Source organism: Phascolarctos cinereus, unplaced genomic scaffold, assembly GCF_003287225.1.
Source record: "Phascolarctos cinereus isolate Bilbo 61053 unplaced genomic scaffold, phaCin_HiC Scaffold_4;HRSCAF=312, whole genome shotgun sequence".
Taxonomy (NCBI): domain Eukaryota; kingdom Metazoa; phylum Chordata; class Mammalia; order Diprotodontia; family Phascolarctidae; genus Phascolarctos; species Phascolarctos cinereus.
In genome coordinates this window covers 374,471,655-374,485,305 of record NW_027555847.1, presented here as the reverse complement: position 1 = coordinate 374,485,305, position 13,651 = coordinate 374,471,655, and the positions used below count along the sequence as shown (strand labels likewise).

At 44.5% G+C, this 13,651-nt stretch overlaps 1 protein-coding gene across 2 annotated transcripts in view; it reads right to left on the bottom strand.

Moving 5' to 3' along the window:
• The window catches only part of SMAD7 (SMAD family member 7), a 35,221-nt gene extending 28,822 nt beyond the window's left edge, over positions 1-6,399 (bottom strand). For both annotated transcript variants that reach the window (XM_020985813.2, XM_078153264.1), the window contains exons 1-2: positions 3,677-6,399; positions 2,157-2,210 (exon numbers count right to left, since the gene is read on the bottom strand). In XM_020985813.2, the coding sequence (XP_020841472.1) occupies positions 2,157-2,210; positions 3,677-4,328 (706 nt within the window). In that variant the 5' untranslated portion in view covers positions 4,329-6,399. The remainder of the gene's footprint in view (positions 1-2,156; positions 2,211-3,676) is intronic.
• Positions 6,400-13,651: the final 7,252 nt, after the last annotated feature.

Sequence of the window (13,651 nt, the reverse complement as noted above, 5' to 3'; positions counted from 1 at the left end):
GCTTAAATCCTCTTAATAGATTTATCCTAGTCTCTTTGCAGAACGTCCACATACAGGCAGGCAATAGCTCCCCTTTCCTAAAAGTTTATGCTGGCAGCTGGCCTGCCTTCCTTAGAAGCTTCAAGATGTTAGTCTGCCCTTTTACAAAATGGGAGGGAGACACAGTAGGGTCAAGGGGTGATGCTAAATTTTATTAATTAAAAAACAGCAGACCTCATAACCCCCCAAAAAAGTAGGAGTGGGATAAATTAGCAAAGTATCCATAAACCCAATACTAAGAAGGAAATAATAATCTGAGCTAGAAGGAACCTTAGAGACAGCACCTATCAGGAGGATTCTTTATGTTTTTGTTTCAAGGACCCCTTCGGCAGTCTTTGGAAGCTCAGAAATTCCTTTTAAAAATGCTTTTAAAGACATAAAATACATAAGCTAACAATGGAAGTCAACTCCAATTCCATTGAAGTACACTTAGAATTATTTTTTTTAAAAAGTTCATTGGCCTCCAGATAAAGAATCACTGATCTAATGATCTAGTCCTCTTTTGACAGATGAGGAGACTGAGGCTCAGAGGGTGAAGTCACTAGCGCAAGGTCACATATCAAGTACAGGGCCTGGGAGAAGCTTAGTTTGTTAACAGAAATTCAAAACTTTCCCCATTATATCACACTGCCCCTTTTTCTTGAGCACTTATACAGCAGTCAGGTAACTTTCTTTGGAAAGCCAGAGACTGGTAAATTCCAGTTAACACTCTAAGAATACAGTGCTCTAAGTTATCTCCTCATTAATGACCATTTATCTGGTATTTTGCAAATCGAAAGCAAAATATCACATGCTTTGTAGGCCATTTATTAGAGGGGAGGAACTGCCTCTCTAACTTGAGGGAGATGGGGAGGAGGAGGCCCATGCTGTGGAATCTGGGCTTCAGGAACACTGTTCATTAAAGTATTTTCATTCATGACTCCACCTCAGCAAAACTTTTAATTAGGAGAAGTTCCATCAGACAAAAGGCATGATGTGCTGGAGCTGTTTTAATTCCAGAAGGTTAAACGATGCTCAGAGGACACTTGGGAGAACTGGGGGGGTGGGGGGGCTTGCTTACCCACCTCCGCTGCCTCTGCCCCTCTTCAGGACTAACATTCCTCTCTCTCTCTCTCTCTCTCTCACACACACACACACACACACACACACACACACACACACACACACACACACACGTTTAGTAAGTAAAAGCTTGAAAAATTCCAACACTGGGACACAGGCACAAAGACAATTGTGCTACAATCAATACTTTTAGCCAATTAATCTTCAGAGAGATACGAAGTGGCTCCATGAAACTGGGACTCCTCCCTGATGTTATCCACCATTCTTATTTCCCCTGCACTTCTCTCCTTCTACAATGCCAGTCCTACTTATCAACACAAGGCCAAGCCTGCTGCCAACCAGAAGTTTATGCAGACAACCGCAACAGAGCCGGTGCCAGCCTCAAATGGGCTTCTGCCCTGGCATCCTGCCACTCAATTATAAAGCAACAGGCATGCAGAGCAAGGCTGAGAAACTTTTGTGGCCCCCACCAAAAATTCTTAAGGTAACATGGGAAAAGGCTGACTTACAGGTGACTAGGGATAGGAAGTAACATAGGGAAAAGGGCAAGGATTTTGTTGCTGTTGCTGTTATCCTCAACTGTACTGCAAATCACCTTTTGCAGCCTTAGAAAATAACATTCTCTCTGCCCACCTGGTTACCAACCTATATCCATCAAAATGAAAATTGTTAGAGTTTGTGAAATTTTCCCCCCCCTTGCTCTTTGGGCACTGGCACTTTAGAAATTTTTGAATTCTTCTAAAAACCTGTTATCTCTTGACTCCCTTGACACTTTCTAATGCATATCACAGCCTATGCATCTTAAAACTGTAGGTCATGGAGTACAAAAACACTTCAAAGGAACAAAATATTTTAAAGCATTTCTAATATAAGCCTGGAGGGAAAAAAAAGTCCCTTAGCCCTAACAAAGTTGCTGGGAAAAACCCAAACCTCCAAAAATGAGGAGCACATTCTATATTCAATAGCATAACGACTCCCCGCTGCCCTTACTACACACCCGGCTTAACCATTCCATTTCTAAAGACACTAGATGTACTTTAAAATCATCTACTTACCAGTTGGTTTGAGAAAATCCATTGGGTATCTGGAGTAGGGAGGAGGGGGAGACTCTGGAATTAAAAAAGTAAAGAGAAAATAAGGCAGAGCCATGAGAAAGAGAGATAGAAACTTATGATAACAGTGGCATTCTTTTAGCAAAACTGTTTGTCTTAGCTCTGGGGGTTGGAGGCAGGGCCGGGAGGCGGTGATTGCCTTGATATTTTGCTGTCAGATAAACAAAAGAGGCCGCCTGGCGCCAGACTCACTGCTATCTGCTACTCTGACTGTCTGAACCGGCCTCCCTGGCTGAGCTGAAACACTCCAGCTCTGGAAATCACCACGGATTCAGGCTGCTGGATAATCCTCCCGAGCAGCACGTAGAACATTTCACAGAAAAGAGGGAAAGAAAGAAAATTCCCCCCTTCACTCCCAACCCTCCCCATAACTCCACACTCATCTCGTCCCCTATCCACACACCCAAATATAAAGAAAAAAGAGGAAAAGTCCTATCGACCTGCCTGCCATCAGCTGATTTCCATTTCATAACCCAACCACCCAAGAACTCAAGAAAGTTTCTAAGTTTCTAGGAGCTGCGCGAAACTCTGGGGCTGCTTCAATGGGAACGGAGTTCTAAATTAAAAAATACTCCAAAATCAATATGCCCCCGGTTCACCAAAAACAAGGGGGAGAGAGAGAGAGAGAGAGAGAGAGAGAGAGAGAGAGAGAGAGAGAGAGAGAGAGAGAGAGAGTGTGTGTGTGTGTGTGTGTGTGTGTGTGTGTGTTACTGGCGCGGGGGGGGGGTGGGAGTGAATGACAGCTTACGTTTATTATATAGCGCTTTAAGGAGAAACCTTTTGGACTAGAGCTCTGTAAAGGGGCAACAACATGTCATTGATAAATACCAGACCCTGTAATCGTATGGACTCTCCCTTTCTTCCGGAGGAGGGGAAAAAATTGGAATCCCAATGTCCCAGTGACTTCTTGTTCTTCAATCCAGGTGGAAATCTATAGCAGGCTTTCTATGTAGACAGCTTTTTTCAAACTGCCTTTGCAATCTCAGTAGCCCAGTCCCACAGATCATACTTGACTTTCCCTATTTACCAAAGGATAGGGGATTCACGTCACTCGGAGCACTTCCACTTCTCTTGGAATCAATTAGTCTGCATCCTAAGACATCTCCTACTCCTTTCTCTGAGTGGGGGCAAGAGGGAGCAAAGACACTTTTTTTGCACCTCCCCCTTTTTCGGTCTCTAATTTTGAACAACATGTACGGTTTGCATGAATAATATTCTCGCCAAATCATACTCAGGGGCTTGAAGAGTGGAGAAAAGGAAGAAGGCACAGTACACCTCAGTCCAAGACCTCCCCCGGGGTTCCCCCCTCACAACGCATCCTCACTATAAGCAGTTTTCCCCACTAACTATGCAGGGTGAAAAGAATGCAATCACACAGCTATAAAAAGTTCATACCCCAATACTGTTTGCTCCATCACGGGGGAGGAGAGAAGCTATACTTGAAGTAAGTGGAAACTCCTTACCTAGTTCGCAGAGTCTACTAAGGTGGTGAGGGTTGCAGCAGACCAGCTCCGGGTTGTTCTTCCCGTAAGATTCACAGCAACACAACCTCTTGACTTCCGAGGAATGCCTGAGATCTGGCCACCTGAACACTTTGCACAACAACAAGGGAAGCGAGTAGGACGACGGCGGCGGCTGAGGCTGGGTAGGCTGAGTCTGGAGAGGGGACGCGGGCGGCCCCTGCCCCAGCGCCAGCCTGGAGTCCACTCTGCCTGGCAGGAGGAGGCAAGCGGTGCGGGTGCCCCCGCGGGACTCCACCGCCTGCAGCAACAACTCCAGCTGCCGCTCCTTCAGTTTCTTCAATACCGAGTGGGTTAGCGCCTTCAATTCCGCCTCCGAGCCCCCGGCAGCGCCGGCGCCCAAGGAGGGGTGGTGGTGATGGTGGTGGTGGTGACCTTTGGCACCTTTGACCGACTTGCCCAGGCAACAGCCACCCCTACCAGCGCCTCCGCCTCCAGCCCCATGCGCCCGGCTGTCCGTCGCCCCTTCCCCCCTCGGCTCCCCTCCTCCTCCTCCGCCTCCGCCTCCTCTTGCGCCCTCCTCCTCGTCCTCCCCGCCGGGCGCACGGCTCCTCCAGAGACGCCGGACGAGCACCGATCGTTTGGTCCTGAACATGCGGGACGAGGAGGCGAGGAGAAAAGTCGTTTCCCGGCTAAGGAGCGAACATGACCTCCGCACACCATGAAGAATTTGGGCGCCGAGTTGGGGCAGCAGTCGCAGGCGGCAGCGGCAGCAGCAGCAGCAGCAGCAGCAGCAGCAGCAGGAGCCCGGGCAGGAGCGGCAGCGGCAGGAGGGACGCTCCGTAACATGCGCCAGTCTCTCGGAGCCCGGAGGGAGTGGGGGGGTTTGGGGGGGCCTGGCAGGGGAGGGACCGCTCCTCTCCGGCTTCCCCACCCCGCTCCACTGGCACCCGATTCAGGTCGTCTCTCCCAGCCCCGCAAAGGAAACAGACCGGGCTGACCAAGGGAAGATACAAAGGAAAAGGGAGAAAAAACGGGGATTCAGGAGGGCTAGTTCTCCCTTCTCTCCTCACTGCCCCCCAAATGCAGAACGAAGAGAAGTAGCTATTGAATGTCAACACCTCCAGCCTCAGCTCCTTACTGAGGCTAAGAACCTCAGGAAAAGGAAAATTTAAGGTTTTGTTTCGTTGATTGAATCAGGAGAAAACGTTCTTTTCTCCTTCTCTAAGCAACTTAATTTGGGGGTGAGAAGCTGGCAATTAGAAAAAAAGGCAGGCACGCGATTTAATTTTTTTTTTTGCACTATATCCTTAGTAACCGGATCTCCACGAATTCCATCCACACGAAGGTTAGGGGGAGGGGAAGAAAGTGAATTTCACCCCGCATGAGGTGCCTGGCTAAAGAATTATTTTTCAATTAAAAGAGGGGAAGCCCAAATATTCTAAATAAAAATTTAAAACAATCACCACTGCAAGGCGCAGCCCTGGGGACGTCTGGTTGTATTGGAGTTTAAAAAAAAGGAAGGGCGAAAAAAAGGTTTACAAAGTATCACAAAAAAAAATTTGGTGGAAAAAAATGTATCCACGAGTTAACATCCTTTTTTTTTCTTCTAGGAGCTCTGTTCGTCTTCCTCTCCTTTTCTTCTGCCAAAGATATACACATATGTGTATATGTATCTTTTTTTAATCCAAAGAAAGCTTTGAATCGGCTTCTCCCACCATGCTCATCTGATTATTATTTTAAGTGAGTCTCTCGTCTTTCTTCCCTCCTACACCACCCCAGCGAAAGAAGAAAAAAAAAAAACAAAGAGCCACCCACTCCCCCCTCCAAAAAAAAATACACCAGCCTTCACTGGCTCTCCTGGTTTTTCCGAGGTGGATCTCCGAGAGATAGCCCTGCTTCCCCCTCCGTGACCCCGTCCCCACTTCCTCCAGGCCCCACGGCTGGCAGGAGGGAGACGAGAGAAAAAACAGATCTGAGAGGGGGTGATGCCGAGGCTGACAAGAGGTGAGACTGGCGTCGGCTTCGCTCTCTAGCTCGCAGGCTGGCTGGCTCTCTCTAGCAAACGCTACTGCAGCGGTGTCTTCCTCCTCTCGGGGTTGCTCCTCGCCCAGGCTCCTCGCCTCGGCTGCAGACACGCAAGCAAGCAGGAGGAGGAGGAGGAGAAGGAGAAGGAGGAGGAGGAGGAGGAGGAAAGATCAAAAAAAAAAAGCACGGCAGGCAGTCGCTTGTCTGGGCTCGGGGCTCCCTCGAGGGTGGCTGCTTACTTTCCGCCTCCTTCTCTTCTCCTTTGGCCTCTCCGACTTTTATTTTCCTCCCAATGCGCCGGGCAGCAAGCAGCAAGAAAAAAAAGCTTGGGTTCCCTTCTTCTCTCCTATTTTCTCCTCCCTTTTCTTTTTTTTCCTCCTTCTTCTGGGGAGGGAGGGGACCAGCAGGCTTTGCCTTGCGGAGGAGGCAGAGGGGAATTTTTTTTTTTAATGTGGGGTGTCCTTCTTCTTAGTCTTTGCCTTTGGCTTCTGGAGCCGGGCTCCGGTGCTTTGCAATCCCGAGGGCAGGGTAAAGACTCCGGGAGGTCGAGGGGGGCAGTGAAGGATCCGAACAGCTCCTGCCTCCAGCCTGTATTGGCTCTCACCTCGCTCTAGTCGCGGACCTAGCTCCCGTGTATGCGCGTATGTGTGTATGTATGTGTGTCTGAAGCTCGCCGCCTCCTGCACACACTCTCTCTCCCTCCCTCTCACCCCCCCTTCTTCTCTTCCTCCTCCTCCTCCCCGCCCTCCTCCTCCTCCTCCTTCCCCCACACCCCCCTCCCACTTCTCCCTGGCTCTCTCTGCTTCGCTGGTTCCACTGCGCAGTGGCGCGCCCGGCTCCGGCCTGGACACGTGACCGTCTAGACACCCTGTCGCTTTAAAAAAAAAAGCGATTGTGTTTCGCAAACAACAGATCGGGTTTCTAAAAGCTATTTCTTTTTCTTCTCCTTACCAAACCCCCTCCTCCCCGCTTTCCTTTCCTACTCCCTCCTCCTGAATTCTGGGGAGAGAGAGAGAGAGAAAGAGAAACTGAGGAGAAGGAAGAGAAAGAAAGGAAGAAAAGAGAAGGTGGAGAGAAAAAAGCCAGATTCCCTATATATGTGTGTGCTTGTGTGCGTGCGTATAGGTATCTATCTATCTATCTATCTATCTATCTATCTATCTATCTATCTATCTATCATCTATATACTATATATAAAATGAGGTCGGCTGGAAGAGTTACAGCAAAGAGAAAATCTTAAAAGCAAAACCAAAAACAAAAAGTCAAGAATGGGGGTTGTATCAGCAGACTACTCTGGGTGTTGATTGCCCCTGTGCAATACAGGATTTGCGCATCCCCCCCACAATCTTTCCTCTCCGCTTCCCCTCACCCCAGTTCATTCATTTAAAGAGATCGAGAGTCCTGACCGTGAGATCTATTGGGCTTGTTGCGAAGCAGCCTCCCGAGGGAGGAGGGGGGAGCTCTGTCCTCTTTTAAGAAGACATTTAAAACTAGACTGGACTGGAGCCCCAGGAAGTCTATACTGGAGGGGAACGGGCAGAGCTCTGGCCAAGGGGTGGGGAGCCGGGCGAGAATGTGACCTCAGTCCTTTCTCGCTCCCCTCCACGCTCTCGTTTCGGTGATTACATGGGAAGTCTGTATTGTGAACAGCTCTGGAATGTGTTTAGGGTTGTGATGTGTAGAGTGGGGCTCGTACCGGATCTTGGCAACTCCCAACACGAAGAGGTGGGTGAATGGAGGGAAGGAGGGAGGCAGTGCTGGAGGTAGTGACCTGCAGATTTCTTATTTCGTAAGTAAATATGTAGACGCAACATTCAACTCTCACGAACACAACTTAACCAAAGGTTGAATCGGTTGCCTTGAAATGTATGGCTCTTGTAGAAGAAATGGATATAGCAACATATGCCCTTAGTGACATGGATGATGATGGCTTCTCTTAGATATTATAATGTTGAGGATCAGGAATTTTATCTTGCCCATATTTCTTCAGTAAGTCAACTCGCAGCATTTATTAAGCGCCTACGATATGCCAGACACGATGCCAAGTGTTGCAGACACCGAAAACATGAAGTGCTATTTACTCCTCGACTATCTAGGCAGCCAGCCCTAATAAATGTAAATTGGCGATAAGAGTGAGGAACTGAACATTCAGATGATTTTTTCCCCCCTTTTTGAACTGGACCTTTGATCGTATCTGGGTAGAGAGCTTCCTGGAAGGAGCTCCTGCTTCCAACACAGATCAGCACCTTCTGTGCAATTTAGAAAGTTGCCTGGGGCAGTGAAGGTTAAGCGACTTGCCCTGGGTCACACGGAATTCAGAGAATCTTAATAAAATGTTTATACAAGACAAATGTTCTATTCATGCCCACAAACGTTTGCTCCGAGTGCAGTTTGGAGGGGCTCTTTAGGATACAAAGACAAACATTACAATATTTTCTACCCTCAATGGACATATATTCTAGAGGGGAAAAATAATAACACAGATAAGTAAATAATAAATATATATTAGATACAAAGGAATGTCAGGGTGTGAAGGTCTGCAGAAAGCTTGGGGAAGGGGATCAGAAAAGATCCTTTTGGGGAGGTGACAGTTAAGTTGATATTTTCAAATTCATATACAAACATATTAATGCCTAGTATTTATTGATTTAAAAAAACTAGCATGCTTGACATATGTGTCTGACTTTGTGACCCTGTTTGGGGTTTTCCTGGCAGAGATGCTAGAGTGGTTTGCCATTTCCTTTTCCAGCCCATTTTACAGATGAGGAACTGAGGCCAACAGGGTTAAGTGACTTGTCCAGGGTCACCCAACTGGTAAGTACCAGATTTGAACTCATAAAGATGAGCCTTCCTGAATCTAAACCCAGTGCTTTATCCACTGCGCCACCTAGCTGCCCTCTAGACATGGACAGGCAGCAAATAGCAATATGAGTTTTTAAAAAGTGAACATTCAAAGTGAGAGAATTTCATCTAACTGGACAAGAAATGTGAACTTTAAGCTGTTATTAGAAAGCAGGAATTTTATATCTCCCTTGCTAGACTGTTAACTACTTGAGATTAAGAGATTCTCTCAGATATTTTAGTAACTTCAAATTACCTGCAACGTAGAAGGGTGGGTGACTGAATAAGGTGTGAGTGAAAAAACTAAATAAGCCAAAGCACATTATCCTTTTAGGTTGTGTGATCAACTTCTAACAGATATCATTAAACACATTTCTGAAGGATGGGTTCAAAAACTGGGAAACTGAATAGCTATAGAATGCCTAGATGCTGATAGAGAACATGTTTCTCTAAACTATGTACTTTGATTAAACTTTTTATTGAAAATAGGAAAGGGACCCTCTCATTGTGGAAATAACCCTGGATTTGGAGTCAAAAGACCTGAATTTGAATCTCAGGTTTGTGTCACTTTGCACAAGTCATTTCTTCTTTGAGTCATATTTTCCCTATCTGTAAATCCCTAAGGTTCCTTCCAACTGTAAGGTCTAATGAAATACATTGGCATGTCTGGGGCAGCTAGGTGGTGCAGTTAATTAAGAGTACTGGACCTGCAGTCAGGAAGACTCATCTTCCTGAGTTCAAATCTGACCTCAGACACTTAGAAGCTGTGTGACCCTGGGCAAGTCACTTAACCCTGTTTGCCTCAGTTTCCTCATCTATAAAACAAGCTAGGAAAGGAAATGGTACTCCAGTGTCTTTGCCACCCCAAATGGGGCCACAAAAAGTCATTAAACAACAACAAAGTATGTATGAGTTTTAATCAGAAAGCTAGCTAAGTTACACACACAGGAAATGGAGATGGGAAGGAAGAATCTGGCCCTTGACAATTCAGATTTGTCAAGAAGACTGGAATACAATTCTTGAGGGTTCAGAAAAAAAAAATAAGGCCAGTTCACCTTCCAAAGGAAGCCCACTATGGGAAAGAACACTACATTTGGAGTCTACATTCGTTACTAATTAGCTATAACTTGGGCAAATCAGTTCACCTATTTGGTCCTTGGTTTTCTCATCTATAAAATTAAGACATTGGACTAACTTATTTCTGAGGTCTTTTCCCAGTTCTAACATTTTGTGAGACTGGCCATCAGATGTTAGGATGGAATCTAATAAATAGAAAACAAATGCCCTAGCTCTAACATATTTATTTCTTAGCTAACTTGAGAATCTTAACAAAAAATGTTTCCTCATTTCAAAAATTTTGGAAAATAGTGTTAACTTTTCTCCTATTCATCATCGAAGTGGCAGAGTGGAGAGTGCTAGCATTGGATTCAGAAACACCTGGGTTCAAATTTTATCCTGAATATTTACCAGCGGTGTGACCCTGGGCTAGTCATTTAATCTCTCTCAGCCTCAATTTACTCATCTACAAAATGGGTATGATAATAGCACCTATTTCTTAGGGTTGTAGTGAGGATCAAATGCTGTATTATTATGTCAAGGGCATGGCTAGATAGCACACAGGCATATGTGCCATTTATGTCCTATTCTCATGGGGTTTGTAGTTGTTGTTCTGGGGGGGGGGGGGGGGGGGGCGAGGAAGGGAATTTTATTTCCCTGCCGTAAGAAACTCCTGATGAAGAAATTTCCACAACCAAAGCAAATGGGCACCTGCCCTAAAATGTCTTGTTTTAGAGAGTTGTCTGGGGGACCAAGAGGATAAGTAGCTTCCCTGGGGTCACATAGTCAGTATGCATCATCACACATCAGAGGTGGAACTTGAAGGCAGTTCTTCCTAAGAGGTCATTTTTTGGTCACCTATGTCACACCACCTTTCTTTCTCATTTATACTGTGTTTGAATCCAGACTTTAGATGGGTATTTCATCCTGGTCATTGCTTCTCCCTTTCCATTGAACTCACTGAACCAAAACTTTCCAAAGGAGTTGAATTATAGGGGCAAGCATCCATCGTTATGAATTATCCACTCTTTTTACATCAATGACCCCTCATTTTGGTATTAATAGCAAACCTTTTCTAATTCTCCCTTTCTTCCCTCTCCTTCATGGTTCCTTTTGAAGAAATTGCCAAGATGAGACAAGAATCTCAAACCAGAACTTTGGGCTACTTATGGTCTCCCCCTCCCCCCATATTCTGTAGCCCTTTGAATAAGAGACTAAATAACTGGATTAACAAATCTTTGTAAAGGCAAACAAAGATTTAGATAGTCCTGTGAATAGATTAGTGGTATTAAACTTTAAACAAACAAGCAATTTGAGTCTTCAACTACTGGGTAGGATGGGTCCCTACTGCAGAGAAGGGTCCATGGCTAGTCCATGGAAAATTTCCTTTCCATTCTGTTTCACAAATATAAATGTGAGGGACATCTGTACCTTTCCTGCTTCCTCTGGGCCTTAAAAAAAAGTTTAGAAATCCCCCCCAACTATTATGAATGAATTTGATTCTAATCAGTTGCTGGCAGGGAATATGGAATAAAATATCTCATTTGCAGTTGTTTATTTCCTGTTGCGGCTTCTATTTTCATCTTTTAGTCACTTTGGTGATAGTAATCAAACACTAATCATGGTACAGCCACAAGTCACGGAGACCAAAATAACTAGCAGCAGAGTTATGACAAACAAGGATGGAGTCATCTAAAGAAACTGGCTATTTAATTTCCTATAGTTGAAGAGTCTCGGACTAACCTAGGAAGAATTTGGGCAAATGTCCCATCCCAGCATTCGTGGGCTAGCAAGCTCCTGGTTTTTGAGAGGGAAAAGGGAGCAGCTATGTCTGGCAACGGAGTCTCCCCCAAATCCTCCCCTTTAACAGCAGCAGGCCTCTGACCCTTAAAATCCTGCCCCCAACCCTACCTGGAGATTTCAAGAGAGTGCCCCGGAAGCAAAAAGGGGGAGAAAATGGGACCCTGAAAAACAGTGGAGGAAATATAATGACAAGTGATGTGTTATGTGGCAAAACATTTTACATATATTATCTCACTTGATCTCTTTGAGGTAGATGCTATTGGAATTATCACCATTTTGCAGATGAGGAAACTGAGGATCAGAGAGGCTGATATTTACCCAAGATCACATAGCTAGTGAGGGTCAAATATAATTTGAAGGCAGTTCTTCCTTGACTCCAAGTCCAATGCTCTTACCATGTCATGGTCACAGAACTACTGAATGTCAGAGGCAGAATTTTAATCAGTCTTTCCTAACTCTAACACTCACAAAGAAAGAGTAAGGAGGGTACAGAGATGGGACAAATAAGAAGGAATTGAGACTTCAGGGTCTGGATAGATGGAAAAGAACCTTTTACAAAAAAAAAAATAGAAAAATCCTAAACAGAAGCTGAAAATAAAATTTTAATAACAAAGACTAGGCATTAGAATTTCTGTTCTGCTTGCTTTGCAATAAATAACTGAGAGTGAAAGGTCAGGTTTAGGGGTGGTATCAGCAACAAAGAAAAGGGGGAGAAAAAAAATTCTTCACTTAAAGGTTTAAGGAGGTTAAATTTTTTTAAAGTTTAAATGGGCCAAAAAAAGTGTTATTAAAAAAAAATCAACATTTCTTGCACAATCATTCATTGAAAATGTGTGAGTGAACACTAAGCCATTTGAATCTGGCAATAATACAGATGAAAGAAATTATTTCAGAAAGGAAGACAGCATTACTGAGACCAGTATGTCTCTCAGCACTCATTTGGCTGTCTGCTAAATAAGAACTGAAAGTGAATGAAAAATATATCTAATTCACAATCAAAGAAAAACATTTGGAACCCAGAGTCATCAAATACTTTTGTACTGCAGGCATAGAGTAAGTCAATAACCACAGTTGAGCCCTGTTGACCAGAGCACTGTCCTAGGCACTTGGGAATGTGCCAAGGATATGAGGGTGACAAAGCGGTAACAAAATTTGCTTTGTGAATTAGTCAGCTAGCAGCTCCTCTCCTAATGGAGGGAACCAGAAAAATATACTCGAAAAAGAGAAAATTCAACACAATCTATCCATCTATTCACAAGCATTTATTAAGTACTTAATATATGCCACGTACTGAAAAGTCAAAAACAGTCCCTGCGGTCCCACTACCAAGAGCTTATATTCTATTATATACAAGATGCTTATACGGTATTGTTCTTGTTTTTGACTCGTTTTTCAGTCATGTCCAACTCTTGGTGACTTCTTTTAGGGCTTTTTTGGCAATGATGCTGGAGTGGTTTGCCATTTCCTTCTCCAGCTCATTTTATAGATGAGGAAACTGAGGCAACAGGGTTAAGTGACTTGTCCAAGGTCACACAGCTAGTAAGTATCTGGGGCTAGATTTGAACTCAGGAAGATCAGTCTTCCTAACTTCAGGCCCAGCACTCTGTCCACTGCATCACCTTAGAGGAGAAGGCTCTAGCAATTGGGAGAAAGAAAATAAATTGTTACAGGCCATATGAAGGAGGCAAGCTAAGTCTTGGGGGAGGAAGCCAGAGATTCTAGCCATCAGAGGTAAAGGAGAACCATCTTCAGATGCGGGGATAGCTAGTGCAAAGTCATTGAGATCTATAACTGAATGAACAAATGGCTGAATGAATGAATGGGGGGGAAAGCATTTATTAGGAACTATGCTAAGCACTGGATACATAATAGAAAGTTGGAAACACTCTCTACTCTCAAGTAGCTCAAACTCTAATTGGGGTGGGGTGACAACAGGTATTACAAATCAAATGGAAAGGTCCCATAATTCTTAAGGTGGAGTGGCAAAACAGATGGTAATAATACATTTTCTTTATTTAAATTTTTTTTTAAATTTTGAACTTAAGCACCTTCCTATATATACAGCAGAACACAAAAAAGAGGGTTATATGGGAAACCATAAATCTACTTTTTATGCCACTTGGATTTATTTTTGAAGTATGTAATGCATTCTAATTATTTTCAAAACTGTCCTGCTTGTCTGTACTTCCTTCTGAATTTGCTTCTGTTCTCCCCTGTACATTTTTTTAAAAATGTTTCAAAAGCCTTTTT